At 40.9% G+C, this 19,180-nt stretch overlaps 4 protein-coding genes across 15 annotated transcripts; 2 read left to right on the forward strand and 2 right to left on the reverse strand.

Moving 5' to 3' along the window:
* Positions 1-59: 59 nt before the first annotated feature.
* LOC147176580 (uncharacterized) lies at positions 60-17,521 on the forward strand. 10 transcript variants are annotated; one of them, XM_086071213.1, is made up of 6 exons: positions 60-622; positions 1,332-5,396; positions 5,521-5,633; positions 7,856-7,970; positions 9,852-9,903; positions 12,713-12,859. In XM_086071213.1, exons 1-2 carry the CDS (start codon positions 493-495, stop codon positions 2,366-2,368), a joined length of 1,167 nt encoding a protein of 388 aa, XP_085927339.1. In that variant the 5' UTR covers positions 60-492; the 3' UTR covers positions 2,369-5,396; positions 5,521-5,633; positions 7,856-7,970; positions 9,852-9,903; positions 12,713-12,859. The 10 variants fall into 10 exon arrangements, with proteins under 10 accessions (XP_085927339.1, XP_085927335.1, XP_085927334.1 ...); XM_086071216.1 differs by having other exon boundaries at positions 98-622; positions 1,332-1,601; positions 9,355-9,903; XM_086071215.1 differs by having other exon boundaries at positions 99-622; positions 1,332-1,601.
* Positions 3,971-7,145, reverse strand: LOC147176581 (uncharacterized). The gene is made up of 3 exons (XM_086071184.1): positions 6,694-7,145; positions 6,264-6,347; positions 3,971-5,514 (listed from the first exon to the last, which is right to left on the reverse strand). The coding sequence occupies exons 1-3, from the start codon at positions 6,821-6,823 to the stop codon at positions 4,187-4,189; spliced, it is 1,542 nt and encodes a 513-aa protein (XP_085927310.1). The 5' UTR covers positions 6,824-7,145; the 3' UTR covers positions 3,971-4,186.
* On the reverse strand, positions 8,167-11,278 carry LOC147176582 (uncharacterized). Of its 3 annotated transcripts, none has more exons than XM_086071230.1 (3): positions 11,079-11,278; positions 10,767-10,892; positions 8,167-9,348 (listed from the first exon to the last, which is right to left on the reverse strand). In XM_086071230.1, exons 2-3 carry the CDS (start codon positions 10,885-10,887, stop codon positions 8,390-8,392), a joined length of 1,080 nt encoding a protein of 359 aa, XP_085927356.1. In that variant the 5' UTR covers positions 10,888-10,892; positions 11,079-11,278; the 3' UTR covers positions 8,167-8,389. The 3 variants fall into 3 exon arrangements, with proteins under 3 accessions (XP_085927356.1, XP_085927354.1, XP_085927353.1); XM_086071228.1 differs by having other exon boundaries at positions 11,049-11,276; XM_086071227.1 differs by having other exon boundaries at positions 8,168-9,348; positions 10,767-11,275.
* On the forward strand, positions 14,607-19,067 carry LOC147176583 (uncharacterized). Its single transcript, XM_086071179.1, has 2 exons — positions 14,607-15,144; positions 17,492-19,067. The coding sequence occupies exons 1-2, from the start codon at positions 15,015-15,017 to the stop codon at positions 18,979-18,981; spliced, it is 1,620 nt and encodes a 539-aa protein (XP_085927305.1). The 5' UTR covers positions 14,607-15,014; the 3' UTR covers positions 18,982-19,067.
* Positions 19,068-19,180: the final 113 nt, after the last annotated feature.

Genomic DNA, 19,180 nt, shown 5'->3' on the forward strand with positions numbered 1-19,180 from the left:
ATTTACCACAACAGTTCCGTTTTCTCTAAACGAGGAAAAGTGGAAACGGAAATAGTTTACATACAGTATTCTCCTCAGTGAACAAATTTGAGTCTGACAAATGTTTGTCGACCTTTTTTTTGGTGAAGGCTCCTCGAAATAGTGGGCGGAGTGAGATGGAAATGTCATATGTGACGTCACTTAGAGAAAAAAAAACTGCTCGCCGCCTTGTCTCGCGCTTGACGAATTCTTCCTGAACTTGTACCGAAAATATTAAAATCCTCTTCGAGTACGTACGTCCTTTGCTACTCTCCTGGACCAAAATATATTTTCTTAAATCGTCGTGTCTTGATAGACTCATTTTGGTTGAAGCATCGCAGGCTAGTTTAGCTTAGCTTAGCTTAGCGTAGTTTAGCTCAACTCGGCTTGCTAGCCGCTCGCAGAGGGACGCGTTTGTTCTTGAAAGCAGCCTGAGATCAAGCGAGTGTCAAGTGTTGTGGTCACCGCGTGAAAATGGGTACAAGTAAAAGTGCGAAAGAAGAGTACAACGAGCAACTTTGTGCAACAAAAGAGGACAATAAGCCACAACGTCAAGCACTGGACGCTGTTTTTAAGAAGCTTCAAAATGAATATCGCAGAGGAGGTTTGTTCACTTTTGTTCACTTCTTCTTACTTGTTTAGGAACAGTTCTATATTTTTAACTATATTCCCAGATTTATTTCCAGTTTTTTTCCCCCCGAGATGACCCCAGCTGAACTGTTTGGATGATGAGTTGACACAAACTAAATTTAGGAAATGCAGGACAGCTGACTCCCAGTTGACGTTTAATGTCAAACTAAACAAAATGAGGAGAAACACATGCCATGTATTTAAAACAACCTCATAGTTTAGCTTTCTGTCCGCTAGCTAAAACATAATAGCATAGATATGCATGTATAACCCTTTGCGCAACTGGTTTTGGAACACAAACAGTGAGACAATGCATTTTTACATTCAGTATAACAATAGTTAATAATTTCTTGGTTCCCCGAGGGGAGCTTCGATGAGCTGTAAAGACGCCCATCGTCTTATACTGCCCCCATGTGGCCAAATGAGGAGCAGCAGCATAATCGTATATCAAGAAATTGTCATGAACGCACATGCACATTAAACATTTCCCATCACAGTTGTGGACACAGCAAACACACGTTTAGTTGTAGTTACTGAAACGCTCAAATGCAGAACCGTGATTGTCAAACCTCACAGTTAAACATGTTTCTCAAAAGCAGGTACGAAAAATAATAACATGTAAGGCACAACATGAGACTTTCACTTCACTAAACCATGCGTGTTTTTCTTCATGCGCCCTGTAGACATCTGTGAAGAATATCTCGGTTCTGAGCAACTGGAGCCAGAGCCGCCTCAAAAGAAAAAGGAAGAGGAGCCCTGGCACATCAAAGAGGAAGAGCAGGAGGCTGAAATCACCAAGTTTCCGTTGACTGTCAAAAAGCGTGACGATGACAAAGAAGGAGGTGATGGGCGGTTCTGTGGGGGTTCCCAATCAGACAGCCTCTTAGCTCCACTCTCTGAAGGCGATGGCTTAACGTCACACTCTTCTAACACTGACCATGGACACTCCAAAGGTGATGTGATATGTTCTTATTGTGACAAAACTTTTGTCAACAGGTCATTGTTGAAAAGACACACAAGAACACACACAGGTGAGAAACCTTTTGCATGTGCAGTTTGTAACAAAAGGTTCTCGATGAAGGGACATTTAAGAACGCACACAAGAACGCACACTGGAGAGAAACCTTTTTCCTGCTCTGTTTGTGGTAAACGATTCACTCAGAAGGGACATTTAATATCACACACAAAAACACATACTGGGGAAAACACTTTTGTCTGCTCAGTGTGTGGTCTGATATTAACTCAAAGGGTTAGTTTAACAAATCACATGAGAACACACACTGGGGAGAAACCGTTTGCCTGTCCAGTGTGCGACCTTAGACTAACTCAAAGAGTTCATTTAACAACTCACATGAGAATACACAAAGTAGAGAAACATTTTGCCTGTACAGTTTGTGATAAAAGATTCTCTGTAAAGGGAAGCTTAATTCGGCACACAAGAACACACACTGGAGAGAAACCTTATGCTTGCTTAGTGTGTGGTAAACAATTCTCAATGAAGGGGCACGTAATAACACACACGCGAATACACACTGGAGAGAAACCCTTTGCCTGTTCAGTCTGCAACTTCAGTTTTGGTGATAATTCGGCTTTGGTTCGACACTTGCGAACACACACGGGTGAGAAAGCGTTCAGTTGCAGTGTGTGTAATAAACGGTTTGCCTATAAGTATCAGATGAACAAGCACGAGTGTGCTGGTGAGAAGAGCAGCACCAAATGAAGCTTGAAATAGATTGCAAAGAAACGTTGACGCTTCCTGGCAAGCTGATATGTGATACCAAATAAAACAATTCTTCAAACGGCGATCGTGTTCAGTTTCTATTGTTGGAGCCGAAATGTAATACGGCGTACATTGCTTGAGTTACGCTTCAGGTAAAAATGTGTAATGGAGAGACAATACATAAAACATTTTTTAATATAATTTCGACCTTAAAATGTCTTCCCCCACACTTTAAACTCATTTAGATTTATTAGAAGAGGGATGGGCAACTTAAATGCTGGAGGGGGCCACAATTTTTCATCAGTGCATCTTGAGGATCCACATAGACTGCAACACTTCCGAACCAGATGTATGACAAAAATGCCATTTTGAATATGTGCTCTTAATATATTTCATTTTTCACAATACATTTCTCAATTCATGTACAAACGATCAACTATCCTAAACCAACAATTAAGGGTTTGAAGCAAACTACAAAATAACCACATAGTGTTAATTTTTCCCCCAGTGCAAAGGACTTTCTTGTAAAAAAACCACACATTTTTGTCACAAAATTAGTGTTCTCTAAATTTTAATATTATTGAGGTACTATGTTTGTCCTGCATATCCTTCCAAATTCGCAAAGAAATGATTAGGCAGCCTTACTCACGTTGTAGCATAGCGCAGTATCAGATCCGGTGGAAGTGTAACTAAGCCATGTCTGCCATCTAGTGGTGAAGGCTGATATAACAACTTAAAACTACAGTCAACCCCTGCATACTCGCGGTTCAGCATATATTTATTTATATTTCAGGTATTTTCCAGTTTTTCCAGGATGCAAGATTTAAAAAAAAATTTTTTTTAATTGAGCCTTGGAATGTAAAAATCAATCAAAGTTGTATGCTTTCCATGAGAATAAAAAGGAATTCATGAAAATAAAGACGATTAAAGCAATCATTTACATAATGGAAGGTATTTCAGGAAAATCCTGACTAAAACAAGATGTCAACTAGATGACAGTGATGCCTTGACGTACGATTGCTCCAATTTATACGTTTTTTTCCACCCGACTTGTATGGTTTGGTTGATTCATTTCTTTTTTTGTGTTTGTGTAACAAGCCAACATTTTAGGTGTAGGCCAGCTTCCGATATGCCGCCACTCAAAGTGGGGGGAAAAAAGGTTCAATGAAGGAACTGTAATTCTGTGGTGTGGGAAGGAGAGCTATCTATTTTTAATTTGTCTGCTTAAGCCAAAGCCAAATCTAAATATTTATATTTATACTTGAAAGACACCTTTAATAGCCTTGGGAAGATTCCAATTTGGAATATTTCCAAGATTCTACCAATTTACTTCCCATGGTAATTTAGTGCAAATTTGCCAGAAATTGCCAACTATTTGCAATTGTGAATTGTATGCGATCAAGTACTTTGTGAGCAACTATTATAGTGCAATAAATAACATTGACAAGGGCAGAGCGTACTTTCAAAATAAATTTATTATTATTTTAAAATAAATTAAATTCTCCACAAACGCTTTACAAGACCCACCAATGAGAACAGGACATTGGAGAGCGTAAACCAACACTTGAAAAGTGGGCGGGGCCAGGTGTTGCAAAAGAAAGATTGTTTTTATTAATAGTTCAGTAACCTTCTAGTTATATATGATCATGATGAAACTGCTAAAACAAATATTATGGTGGCCCAAGACTTTTGCACAGTACAACACACAGCAGATACGTTGTAACCATTTGAAGACTCGTATTTTATTCAGTATCACATATACACTTTTAACAGCTTAGCACAGAATCAACATTTCTTTACAATTGTTCTTAAGCTTCATTAACTGCTGCTCTTGTCACCAGCACACTTGTGTTTGTTCAACTGATAATTAAAACCGAATCGTTCATCACACACGCTACAACCGAATGGTTTCTCACCAGTGTGCGTTCTCATGTGTTTATTTAATCCAGAACGATCAATGAAAGTTAAAGTACACACTGAGCATGCAAAAGGTTTCTCTCCCGTGTGCGTCCTTGAGTGAGTTTTTAAGTTTCTTTTTTCAGCGAATCCTTTGGCACAAACTGAACAGGTAAAAGGTTTCTCCCCGGTGTGTGTTCTCGTGTGTGTTCTTAAATGTCCCCTGTCAGAGAATCGTTGGCCACAAACCAAACAAGGAAAAGGTTTCTCTCCAGTGTGCGTTCTTGTGTGCCTAATTAAGCTTCCCTTTTCTGCAAATCTTTTATTGCAAATTAAGCAGGCAAAAGGTTTCTCTCCAGTGTGTATTCTCATATGAGTTGTTAAATGAATCTTTTGAGTTACTCGGAGACCACAGACTGAGCAGCCAAAAGTTTTCTCCCCAGTGTGTGTCCTTGTGTGTGTTACTAAATGTCCCTTTTGAGTGAATTTTTTACCACAAACTGAGCAGACAAAAGGTTTCTCACCAGTGTGGTTTCTTAAGTGATTTGTTAGCCCGACCTTTACGGCAAATCTTTCATCACAAACTGAGCAAGCAAAAGGCTTCTCTCCAGTGTGTGTTCTTGTGTGCCTAATCAAACTTCCCTTTTCGGAGAATTTTCTACCACAAACTGAGCAATCGAAAGGTTTATCTCCTGTGTGTGTTCTTGTGTGGACTCTTAAATGTCCCCTTTCAGAGAATGTTTTACCACAAACCGAGCAGACAAAAGGTTTCTCCCCGGTGTGTGTTCTTGTGTGTCCTATTAACTGTCCCTTCTGAGTGAATCTTTTACCACAGAGTGAGCAGGCAAAAGGTTTCTCACCAGTGTGTGTTCTTGTGTGTATTTTTAACAAATACTCTTTGGCAAAAGTTTTGTCACAATGAGAACATTTCAAGCGTTTGTCATCAGTGTGACAAGTCACATCACCTTTAGAGAGTTCCTCATTATCAGTGACAGAAGAGCGTGACGTCGTGTCGTCACCATCGGAAAGCGGAGCCAAGAGGCTGTCGGCTTGGGAGCCTCCACAGTGGGCTTCATCACCTTCATCATCATCATCATCATCACTCTTCACAATGACAGTCAACGGAAACTTGGTAATATCAGCCTCGTGCTCTTCATCTTTGATGTGGGGGGGCTCTTCCTCCTCTTCCTCTTTTAATTGAGGTGACTGCGGCTCCTGCTGCACAGGATGAAGATTTTCTTCTCTGGTCTCTGCAGGACACAAGAAAATAGACGCATCGTTTGGCAGAGTCGAGGTTTTCTCAGTCAAGTCTCCTGTTGACCGACCACAAGGAGTGACGTTCTTGATCAATTACATTCTTCGTGTTTAGGTAAGCTCGCTTTTTGGTATTGTTTGTTGTTAGTATATTAGGACTGAAGTCTTCTACATGAAGTCGGCTACGTTGCATTGTGGTCAGTGGATAACTAATGTTTAAAAAAAAAAAAAAAGAGGCGTAATTCCTGTGTTAAGTCGTTATTTTATTTAAAAGGAAATGATTCCGTTGCACATTCCATTTTGTTACAGATATTAAATTGTTACCAAGCAGTGATGCATTTTACTTGAAAAGTAATATTGCTAAGGGCCAAAGAAACAACGCCATGCCTAAGTGGCCACCGTACTGCGACCGATACACAATGCAAACATCTCTCACTGCGTAAGTGTGTGCAAATACAAGTGAATGTTTATTTTTTTTTTACTTAATGACTCAGACTAGCTATAGCTAACATGAGCTAAAACAGCATTTGCATCATGGCTAGCATGGTGGGAGTCGGCAGAATCTTACATCTATGAGGTGTATTTATTTTAACATAATACCTCGGCAACAATCGAACATTGTCCAATGTAATGTCATATCTGTTATTATTTCTAAGAGTACTGAACTAAAATATAAACTTATAACATGGAGATACATATGTATAGCAAATAACGTTTTGTAACGCTGTTAAGCATCAAAGCTTACCTTCAACGAAGTGAAAAAAGCTCTGCTGATTAGCCAAAGACACAATTTCCATCTCATCCTTGACAACTGCTCGGATTTCTCGTCCTGTGAAATTGATGTCGGGAAAAAGTGAAATTAGACTCTCTTTTTTTTTCAAACAACTTGTATTGTTTCTGCCCCAAATCGCAAAGTAATTCACAACTTTTTGGCAATGCCATTGGGTATTAAATGTATCTGTTCATACACACAAAGCAAGCTGTTGACGTGTCGAATGGCGGCCGTATGCAGTGCGTGACGTCACGTGAAAACGAAACGAACATGTTAATTTCTAACTATCTTTTTTGTTGCTGTGCTTCGAGAGTACTTTTGCGACCGCTGTGAATTTTGTTTAAAAAAAACACAAACATCGTGCCCTGCACAACGAACAAGTGAGTGCAAGAAGTGAACAAACCTTTTCCGTGCGGTTCTTCATCTCGAGGCTTCTTGAAAACTGCGGCCAGTCGTTGAAGTTGGGGCTCGTTGTCCTCTTTTGTTGCACAAAGTTCCGCCTCGTAGTCTTCTTTTAGAGTTTTTGCGCACATTTTCACACGATAATCAATTAAGACTTGACCATTGGGCTCAGTTTAGCGATGGGTTTGAAAGTACAAACAAAGGCATCTCTTTGTTAGCGGTTGCAATGCTAAACTAAACGAAGCTAGTCCGATAGCCCGAGAAGCTTCAACGCGCGCAGAAACCAGTTCATCTCAACACGAAGGTTTAATGAATGATGTTTTTCTCCTGTCAAGTAGTGACAAGCGTGCAGCGTCGAAGCTTCAGTACGTTCGGTGCGAATTCAGGAAGAATTATTTCACAAAGCGCGAGTCGAGGCTTATTTTGTTTTAGCTAAGTGATGTTGCCGATGACGTCGATACTTTTCTCCGCCTGCTGCTCACGTGGTCCTTCACTATTGGATGACGCGCGTCAGTGTCTTGTTCTCATTGGCTGGTTGATACACAAGTCAGGATTGGTGCGTTCTCCTTTGTGGTAAATCTTCCAAACATTCAGTAACTTGCCTGGATGTGATGCACAAATCTGTAGTTCAATTTTTCCAAAAAAAAAAAAAAAGTATATATCAGATAACTGGTAAATATTTCAAATGTTAATAACATACCCTTGCTTGTGTGAACTGCTTTGAAAATGGGTTCGGTTCTTAAAGCTTGTTATAGTGACCTCTTCTGGCGAAACGCTAGACTGTAGTGAATTTGAAAACCAAAATATCAAGTATAATACAAACTTTTTCTTTTTTTAATGAATAAAGAATGGTTGAATGTATGTATTGTTTTAATGATTAGAGAGTTGTGGAAAAATATGTCAAATTTTGGGTGTGCCTATATAACTATGGCCAACTATTTTGTGGAATGGGCAGCATTTAAATTAGGCACATCTTTTTGGCCAGCACGACTGATTGTGGAGGGCCTGGAAAGGTGAGATTGACACGACACACGGAGGCTAAAAAGTGACAACACAAACAGGACTGCCATTGACATACGTTCAGCCAAGAGAAATCAATTGAGTTGTCTAACTTGTAGGTTGTTGTGATCTTCATCCACAAGTTTGTCTTTTGTTGTATGCAGGACTTTTCTGACGGAACGGATCCTTCTCTGCTGAACTTCCTCCATGGTGAGAACCCGTGGGCTGCTGGATGGGTTTCTCCATTGACTCTTCCAATTCAACGTCAGCTGAGCAAAGGTTTGTCCCACTTTCAGAGTACGGAAATCACCCGGAATATTTTTCCGAAACATTTAAAATGGAACTTGAGAAGTCAAACTAAGCTTTTACACTTTTAAGATCCTAAACTGAAAGTCAAAGAACCGTGCACTTATACTTTATACTTAAATGAAAAAAAGCACTTTATTTACAACTTCTTTAATGCATGTAATCTCCTTGAATAATTACTCAGCACTCTCACCGTTTAAGACTTTGGAACTGCAGATTTTATTCCGGATCACGTGCACACTTCAAGAAGTTTCTTTACAATTTATTGAAAGCTTCACTGACTACTGCTCTTCTCACCAACACAATTGTGTCTCCCATCTGATAGCAATGAGAAAATATTTCATTACACACACACACACACACACACACTGCAACTGAAGGGTTTCTCACCGTCAAACTGCGGCGTTGAGAGAAACTTTTGTTACAAACTGTTTTGCCCCAGTGTGTAATTTCATGTGTTTATTCAATCCCGAATGAGCACTGAAAGCAGAAGTGCACACCGGGCAGGCAAAAGGTTTTTCACCGGTGTGCGTTCGCATGTGAATGGTCGAATCTGCCTTTGTCGAGAATCTTTTATCGCAAAATGAACAGGGAAAGGGTTTCTCTCCGGTGTGAATTCTTGTGTGCGTGTTGAGATTTCCCTTTGTGGAGAATGCTTTTTGACAAACTGAGCAGGTAAAAGGTTTTTCTCCAGTGTGCGTCCGCGTGTGATTTTTTAGGCTAATTTTCTGAGAGAATCCCAGTCCACATTCTGAGCATATGTACGGTTTGTCTCCAGTGTGTGTTCGAGTGTGTGCTATTAACGATCCCCTCACAGAGAATGTTTTGCTACAAACTGAGCATGCAAAGGGTTTCTCTCCAGTGTGTGTTCTCATGTGATTAGTTAATGTGCCCTTTTGACTGAAACTGAGACTACATACTGTGCATGCAAACGGTCTCTCCCCAGTGTGTGTTCTTGTGTGTGCTTTGAAATACTCTTTGTGAGAAAAACTTTTTCTACAAACTGAGCAGGAAAAGGGTTTCTCTCCGGTGTGTATTCTTGTGTGTACTTTCAACAAATAGCTGTTGAGAAACGTTTTGTCGCAGTGGGAACATACGACGTGTGTGTTGTCAGTGCGAGGCAAAATGTCAATCTTGTAGTGTTCGTCGTCATTAGTGTCAGGACAGTCTGACGTGATGTCTTCACTATCTGACAGCGGCGCGAAGAGGCCGTCCAAATGTGATTCTTCTGAATGCTCTCCATTAACATCAGTCAATGGAAAATCTGTGATTTCAAATTCCTCCTCTTCGTCTTTAATGGAAGTTAACTCTGGCTCCTGCTGCTCAGAATGAAGACATTCTTCTCTGATATCTGCAGGGCACAAGAAGACACACGCGTCGTTTGTTGATGTCAAACTTTGCTCGGCCAAGTGTCAACATTGTGACATTGATGTTGAGAGGAAGTGCACGTGACGCCATCCCACGTGTTTACCCACAAGATGATTAGAATGAAACTCTGAACTCTGAAACTCAAATTGGCAGCAGGGGTTTGGGAGCTAGCATTATCATGGATATTATTGCGATTGTTAGTTTTTTAGGTACGTTAACATTTTCAACATCTAATGAAAAAATTACATGTTTTCGTTGGCAAAAATAAGCAAGCTCAATGTATTCTTAGTTGTAATTGATCTAATGTTCAACTATTGGATGGTGAAGCACATTTAAGTTTGCGTCCGACTGCTCAAATTCAGATAGAAGCATACAATCCCATATGAAACTTATTGCATCGATATTGATATTTTTCAATGTATTTCGCAGCCCTGGCTGACCGCATTTTAATCTGGTGTTGAGCTTCTTGTTTCTTGTGTGTTCAAGCAATGCTCCTACGTAACAACATGTCCACTGAGCAAAACAACACATTTGAAGGGTGAGATCATCTAAAATTGAATGTATATTTTACAAACCCAATTTCAAAAAAGTTGAGACACGATACAAATTGTGAATAAAAACTGAATGCAATGATGTGGAAGTGCAAAATTTTAATATTTTATTCAGAATAGAACATAGAGAACAGGTCAAAAGTTTAAAGTGAGAAAATGTATCATTTGATGGGGAAACTATGTTGATTTTAAATTCCATGTGTCAGCAAATCTCCAAAATATTGGGACAAGGTCATTTTCATTGTAACTGGTCTTCCAGCTGTTGTTTTTTTTTACAAGTGCAATTGATTTTCCCAGCCTCTCGTTGCTACCTGTCCCAATTTTTCTTAAGATTTGTTGGCAATGATGACGATACAATTTCTCAGTTTAAACTTGTGACCTGTCATATATGTTCTATTCTGACCAAAATATTGAAATTTGGCACTTCCACATCATTGCATTTAGTTTTCATTCACAATTTGTAGTGTCCCAACTTTTTGGGAATTGGGTTTGTACATGGATAACAAAATGAGATGTTAAATAGACAAACATTTGTAGTGTTTACTGTTTTTATGTTATTGCTTTATTGTTTCAACTGTCTTTGTTGTTGTATGACTATTTTTTTGCTCCACGAAAAGCACATTGTATGCACAGGCCGATTGCTTTAATAACGTGTTCTATAAATAAAGTCGAGTTATTCAAATACTTTTTCTAAATAAAAACACTGAATTAAAAGTTACGGATTGTCTTTTTGTGGAACAAAAAATGACCAAGAACAGCTGTAATTGAACTAAGATTGAGCAACGCTTTGTCTTAGGAAGAAAAAGAGAAATCCTGCTCCTAAACCAGTGAGCCAAAGAATTGAACCAACCTCGTCTGCGTAACACAACACGTGGTTGCATCGAAACAGCGTCCCGTGGTTGTCGTTCTCGCTCGTTCTCCTCGTTTCTTCCGCAAAGTTCCTCCTCGTACTCGTCAAGTTGTGCACACATTTTCCCTGGACAATCACAACACTTTACGGCCACACTCGATTTCTGCTGAGCGATATGTTGTCGTCGTCAAAGGACGCGTCTCTTAGTTAGCGGCTAGCAAGCTAACCTAAGCTAAGCTAAGGTAGCGCGAGAAACTTCAAAGTACACCGGGAAGGCTTTACCCGGACATGAAGATTTAATTGATGCTTTACTTCAACAAGTAGTGATGGGCGTCCTGTGTCGAGGCTTCAGCAAATTCAGCAAAAAAATCGGTAAGAATTATTTCACGATGCGAGCGGCGAGTTGGAGACGCGACATCGTTCTTCTTCTTTGTTTTTGGCAATGTGACGTCATAGGGCACCGCCGCCCTCTCCTGTGTTGGAGTGCGAGTTACCAAGGTTAGCGTATGTCACAACTACATACGATTTGTGTTTTGTTATTACATTATTATTAAGTTACAAAATGTAAACGTTGCGATTCTGTATTTTTAGATGGTAAGCACTTTGCTAGTACTCTGTGAGAAGTGATATATAAGTAAAATGTACTTAGTTACACTCAAGTTTAGAGACTATTTGCTAATAAGACTTGTGATCCTTCGCATTCATCATTAATTGTTAAATTTGTATCCACAGTTAATCATTCTCCAACACAAAATCTTCAAGCCCAACAAAATCAAAACGAGGCATCAGAGCGCGTTGTCCAATAGGAAACCATCATGTCAGGGAGTGGGCGGGACAAGATGTCGGAAGTCAATGACAACATCTGTTAGCTAAAAATAGCCTCTACTCGTTTTTTCTTGAATTAGTAACGATCGTACAGAAGCGTCGACAAGCCACGTCCCTCCACTATTTTACTCGAGTATAAAACGTTCATTAAAATCAGCATGCCTCGATAAATTCGTCTCGGTGCACGTAGAAGCGTCTCGGACTAGCTTCTTTTTTTGCTAGCTGCTAATAAAGAGACGGGCTTGTTTATCAACGAATCGCTCGGCAGAGAGCAACCCTAAGCGCAAAGTGTTGTGTGAAGTGTGTGATTATCGTGGGAAATGTGTGCAAGAAGTGTCAAAGAAGAGTACGAAGAGGAACTTTGCGCAACAGAAGAGGAGAACGAGGGACAACGTCAACCGCCGGACTCTGCTTTCGAGAAGGCTCACAGAGCAGGTTCCTTCACTTCTTACACATTTGTTAGCAACTATAAGTACTGCTGGTACTGAATAGTAATTACACTAACAATGTTTTGGTGCAGCCAGCTAGACAAAAAAAAAATAAGAAGATAATACAATCTAAAACATGCAATAATAATATCTAAAAATCAATTCTTAATTAAATATGAGTGGTATATATTAGTTGTACTTCCATCAATCAGCCACTGATGGCGATCAGCCAATTTCTGTGGAAAATTATAAATAAATAAAAACATATCACCTGCAACCCACGAGAGAGATCAGCATGTGTGCAGTGTTAGCATCCGCTCCCACTTTCCTTAACGCTGCAAGGGCCGTACAAACATGCATGCGGTTACGTTGTGGTGGGATGAGGACCCGGGTGCGTGGAAACGCGGTGAGGAGGCAGAGGTGCAGTAAAAAAAAAAAAAAAAAAAGCGATTTAATTCAACAAAAACAAGGATCTGGCAGACAAACAAACTTGGGGGAATTACAGGGCAAAAAAAACGGCAATGCGGCAGGAAGAAAACGACTCAGATAAAGGAGACACAAGAGACTAAGGCTAAGTTCGCCAAGACGAACGCCGAATAAGAATTGCTGCATGTCGGCGGCCATGCAACTGACAAGTGAGCATGACGAAGCAACGCCTGACTTGACGGCGACTTGTCTCTCTCCATCCCACAGACATCGGTGATGCAGACCTTCTTCCTCTTGAGCAGCCAGAGCGCCGCCGCGTAAAAGAGGAAGAGCAGGACGCAGACGTCGCAGAAACGTTCGGTGTCATTGTGAAGAGTGAAGAAAGTGATGGAGACCACTGCGGAGGTTCGGGCAGCCTCGCAGCTCCGCTTTCAGACGCTGACGCGAGCGACATAACCTCGCGCTCGTCCGACGCTGATGATGGCGAAGGCCCGAAAGGTGGTAGGACATGTCGTGCTCGTAAGAAACGCTCAGAATGTTCGCAGTGTGGGAAAACTTTTGGCTCCAAGTGGGGTTTGAAAATACACATGAGGACACATACTGACGAGAAACCGTTTGTCTGCTCAGTGTGTGGTAAACGTTTTGTTGTCAAGGATAGTTTAACACGTCACTCGAGAACGCACACTGGAGAGAAACCTTTCAGCTGCTCAGTTTGTGGTAAGAAATATTCCGAAAAGGGGCATTTAAGAACACACGCAAGAAAACACACTGGCGAGAAACCTTTTGTCTGCTCAGTTTGTGGGAAAAGCTTCCCTGTCAACGGTAGTTTGTCAAGGCACACAAGAACACACACCGGCGAGAAACCTTACGCCTGCTTAGTTTGTGGGAAAAAATTCTCGGTGAAGGGGAATTTAACAGCACACATGAGAAGATACATCGGAAAGGAACATTCTGAAAGTTCGCTTTGACGATGTTGCGACACGTAAGAACACACCCTGGCGATAAAAGCATTGAAATCTCTTGTGCTTGTCAGATAAACAAGAGCAGCAGCAAATTCGCTTAGAAACGGAAAGAAACTTGAACTCTTCTTGTTACGCATCTGTGATCCTAAATAAAAGAAGTCTTCACAGTGGTTTGTGTTCTAAATGCAGTACAGGAATTCTGGAAGTTCTGTTCATCAAGACCCACCTGCGATAGGGGGAAAGTCTGATGACGTGAACCCTGCCTATTCGTGGGTCGCCATTCACCTTTTTGCTGGACTGGCGCGCCGCCATTATTAGTTGAACAAATCACAAACTCGCTGTTGTTGTTCTTATGTTGCTGCATTGACAGCTCAGTGGACCAACACATACTTTAGCACCCTTTTTCCTATTCGCTGATTTTTTTTTTTTTTAATCATTTCTTTGTACCGGGGTGGGGGAGTCTCAAATTTTGTGTGTGTGTGTGTGTGTGTTTTCTTTCAAATGTATTTATAATGCCGTGAATCATACGCAGATTTTCACTATTCCCAGTTCTGGTCCTTATCACCTGCGAATCTTGTATTACTTTGCTGTCACCTTGAAGTGTGTATTCACATTTACTTAACTCAACTTTATTTTTAAAGCACTTCAAAAAATAGCCATACCTGCACACAAGGTGCTGTGCTCAAAGTAAAATTGATGGAAATGTGAAATGAAAATGAGAAGTAGACTTGTTAAATAAAAAGACTCAGGAATTAAAAATGACTTCATTTGGATTACAAAGATTTGCCAAGACCGATGACATATTCCAAACAATTCTGCATATCACCCCCCCCCCCCCTTCTCTCTCTAATTTTGTAGAGTTGAATTTTAATGTTTATAAACAAACCTCCCCATGATGACAGCAAAACAGTTCAAATGCATGGTTTCCATCAACAGTTAAAAAAAAAAGTTTACCGAAATTCAAAACGATTTAAATCAAAAACATCTTAACAGTTCAAATTACAGTGTACAATTTCTTTGCCTGTTGTCATAATTAATTTCCATGAGCTCTTTAATTACGATTCATAAAAGTCGACGACTTGTAAACGTGGAACGCGCCAATCATGACTTCGCTAACAGCGCACCAATGAGAAGAAGACTTTCGATCGCGTCATCCAATCACATCACTGAGCTAAAACTATTGGCGTCGAGTCTTCATTTCAGAAGGTGGCGGTAGACACCAAAACTGGTTTGCCATCTGCCAAAAAAAAAGAGCGGAATGGGAAGAAGAAGAAGAAGAAAAAGCCTCCAATGCATTCGCAATCTTGCGTCACTCGGCTAAATCTTCGAGTCGTGTTCGACGAAATAACGGTTCCAGAATTCGTACGGAACTTACTGAAACTTCAGCAGCGAAGTTCCGTCCTGACCGAATCGCGTAAACTCTCGTTACAACTTCGTGTACGGATAAATTCGAATCGGTGAACCTTGACGCTTCTCAGGCGAATTTAGCTCATCTTATTTTAGCTAGCTTAGCTTGCTAGCCGCTAACAAAGGGACACGCTTGTTGGCAACACATCGCTGAGCAGAGATCAAGTGTGAGTGTAAATTGTTGTGATTATCGTGTGAGAATGTGTACAAAAATTGTGAAAGACGAGTACGAAGCGGAAGATTGTCGACCAAAAGAGGACAACGTGGGATTACATCTACTCCTGGAAGCTATTTTGAAACAGTCTCAAGACGTGTTACACAACGGAACAGGTTTGTTCACTTCGTCCTCTCACTTGTTAAGTAACATGACTATTATTGGTAACAAACTAGAGGCGTCATGCCCTGTTCGATTTTGCGGACCTTTCATTTGAAAGATTTGTTTTGATGTTCTCATTTTGCCACGTTTGCATGACGGGAAGGGGGGGGGTCGTCTTGGCAAGGTGGTCAGGAAGTGTGTGCCACTGATGCATTGGTGGGGAGAAAGGTGGACACTGTAGGGCAGGGATAGGCAAGTTGGGTCCCAGAGAGCCGCAGCCCTGCATGTTTTCCGTGTCTCCTGCCTCCAAACAGGTGTTTCAAGTCATCAGCTCATCATTACGTTCTGCAGGAACCGCTCAGCTGTGTACGAGGAGGGAGACCTCACAAACATGCAGGACTGAGGCTCTCTCGGGCCCAACTTGTCTAACTCTGCTGTAGGGGAACTGGCAGTGATGGCCAAATGAAGCTTTTTCCGAACCACTTGGACGAATTGCTTCGAAAATGTTCAGTTCTTGAAGCTTCCGTAATAGTGCCCTCTGCTGGCGAAAAACAAGACTGCACTGGATTTTAAACAGTTTTGCTTTGAAATCTTTGATTCGCATGCAGCCACTAAAACGCAATAATAGAATCGAAATACATTTTGAGTGGTGAACGCAATTGTGTTAGTGATTTGACAGTTCTGGGGACATATCTCATAGATTGGCTGTGTCTGTGTAACTATGGTCGTGATGTGGGAACATTTGAATCAAGAGGCACATTTTTCCCCACTTTCTGAATTTTGCCGGCGTCTTCCTCTTTTTTTATTTTTGTTTCCTCACAATTCACTAATAATCCATATCAGTAAAATCGCCCACATCACAAGGAACAAATGATGCTGTTGGGCATGAGACCAGTGAGCAGAGGTGGGTAGAGTAGCCAAAAATTATACTCAAGTAAGAGTAGCGTTACTTCAAAATAATATTACTCAAGTAACAGTAAAAAAAAAAATCGCTCAATTACAAGTAAAAAAGTATTCGCTGAAAAGAATATTCAAGTACTGAGTAACTGCTTGAATATGAAGTCTGATTACTTTTTTAAAAACGTCATCAGACAAAAATGTAAAATCATGTGCAAATGCTGACATCTTCAAATCATAATATAATTTAAACAAATAATTTCTTAAGCTCGAACAACAGTGCAAGCACACACGGTTAGCGCAAGCGTGCACAATCCATTCACAAATTGTGGCGTAACTCGCTTGGCGCTGCCTCCCAGTGCAAAAGCACCAAGACGTCATCTTAGTTGCCTCTTTTGGGTTCTCATCATGCCTGCCAGTCTTCAACCAGGGCCGCAGTTCCGGTATATATGCGCATGTCCTGTCCGCGGAAATGCTCCCGCACAGTCAGTCAAGTAGCTTACGTGAAAATATGGCCAAGCTAATCATGTATAAATGGGACGGCGGGTAACATGTAGCCCAATATAGCGGAGTAAGAGTAACGTTACTTCTTCACACATCTACTCAAGTAAAAGTAACAATTATGGTGTGGTAAAAACTACTCTTAGAAGCAATTTTGTTTTTCAAAAAGTTACTCCAGTAAATGTAACAGAGTAAAAATAACTCGTTACTACCCTCCTCTGCCAGTGAGGATATGCAGTTCAAAGAATAGCCACATCTAATATCGGGCTTGAAGGAACTGAGCGATAAAATAAAAATAGCGTCACATACCGTCCACGTGTTAAAAAAATAGTGACAAGGTAATGAAGTAATTGCTTCACTTCGTACGTCATAAGTCACATGATTTGAAGCCACATCATCATTTCCATCACGCATGCTCCACCAATGCCCAAATGAGTGCAAAGAATCCTGACTTTTGATCTTCCCTTCAGCGTGGAGTGATTGGGGTGAACACTCCATATTTTGTTGGGAGTGGCGAGGGTTGGAGCGCTGGAGGGTGACGTCATGCTCGTCCACGCGGACCTGTTTTCTGTGTTTGGTCAGCAAGGGGGGAAATGCCTCAAAATTCAAATGAATCTGATTAATCGAGTGAATAATCGATTGATTAATCGAGTGAATAATCGATTGATTAATCGAGTGAATAATCGATAGATTAATCGATCCTAAAATATTTGATCGTGACAGCACTAATGCAAACTACGCTGCAGGCTTGTCACTCTTCCACTATGCTGCTATTACATTTTCATGAATAACTTAAGACAGCGGTTATTTGACAACATGAAAAATGCTTATTTATATTTCATTTTTTCTCTGGACTTCCGAAGCGCCACCAAAAGGCTTGTCATTAATTATGCGTGTTGCCATTATGTTTCAATCATAACATGCAGCATGAAAAAGTCTTCTTCTTGGTCTTGTGTCCTGTAGACGCGAGTGGAGAAGACCTTCATCCTCAGCAGCAGGAGCCGCGGCCTCCGAACAGTGACGAGAACGCAGAGGAGGCGGAGCTCACAAACTCTCCGGAGATTGTCATCACACTTAAAGATGATGAAGGTGATGAAGGCGATGGCGAGCGCTCTGGAGGCTCACAAGCGGACAGCCTCTCAGCTCCACCGTCAGATAGTGACTCTATGACGTCACACTCTCCCGATGAGACGGAAGATGATGATTTTGATGATGATGATTATGAACTGCCTAAAGGTGACAAAACATGTCGTCACTCTGGCAAAAAACATGCAAAATGTACTGTGTGTGACAAAACGTTTGATAGGAAGTCATCGTTAAAAAGACACACAAGAATGCACACCGGAGAAAAACCTTATTCCTGTCAAGTTTGCAGTAAAAGATTCTCTATAAAATGCCATTTAATAACACACACGAGAACCCACACTGGGGAGAAACCTTTTGCCTGTTCAGTTTGTGATAAAAGATTCCCAACTATGGGACATGTAAGAACACACACAAGAACACACACTGGAGAGAAAAGATTTGCCTGCCCAGTTTGTAATCTTGGAGTCACTCAAAAGGTTCACTTAATAACTCACATGCGAATCCACACAGGAGAGAAACCTTTTGCCTGTTCAGTTTGTGGTAAAAGATTCTCCGTAAAGGGAAGTTTAATTCGGCACACAAGAACACACACTGGTGAGAAACCTTTTGCCTGCTCACTCTGCAGTGCGCGTTTCGGTGATCGCTCAGCATTGGTCACGCACATGAAAATACACAACAGGGTGAATAATTTTACCTGCAAGATATGTGGTCTTCGATTCCTTCAAAAGATTAGCTTAACAAATCACACGAGTACTCACAATGGGTATAAACCTTTTGTCTGTTCACTTTGTGATAAAAGATTTTCTAGAAAGGGAGAGTTGATCATACACACAAGAATGCACACTGGGGAGAAACCTTTTAAATGCACTGCATGTGGTCTTGGTTTCGCTCAAAGTAATCGTTTAAAAAATCACACGAGAACACACACGGGGGAGAGACCGTTTGTCTGCTCATTTTGTAGTAAAAACTTCACGACAAAGGATCATTTGAAAACACACACAAGAACGCACACAGGAGAGAAACCTTTCGCCTGTTCAGTTTGTGATAAAAGATTCTCTGTGAAGGGACATTTAAGCACACACATGAGAACGCACACTGGTGAGAAACCTTTTGCATGCTCAGTGTGTCCTTCCACATTCAGCGATCGCTCAGGGTTGAATCATCACTTGAGAAGACATGCCGGGGAGAAACTGTTTCCATGCTCTGATTGTGACAAAAGCTTTACTTTGAGAGGCGCTTTGACAACACACATGAAAAAGCACACTGGTGAGAAACCATTTCGTTGCAGTGCGTGTGATAAGCAATACCCCCATCGCTATTTGCTTAAGAAACACAAGTGTGCTGGTGAGAAGAGCAGCAGCCAGTGAAGCTCAAATCGAATGTAAACCAACTTGACTCTTTGTGACAAGCTGTGCAAGATGTGATCCGAAATAAAAAGTCATCAAACAGTGAACTTGTTGTTGGGAGTCGTTCCAGGTGAATTATTCAAGTTCAGCCAATTATTTGTGTATGAACTTTTTGTTTCAATTACGGTTGTTAGCGATTGAATACATATTGCAAATTGAG

The sequence above is a fragment of the Leptonotus elevatus genome, chromosome 3, assembly GCF_054856555.1.
Source record: "Leptonotus elevatus isolate MCC_2025b chromosome 3, RoL_Lele_1.0, whole genome shotgun sequence".
NCBI lineage: Eukaryota > Metazoa > Chordata > Actinopteri > Syngnathiformes > Syngnathidae > Leptonotus > Leptonotus elevatus.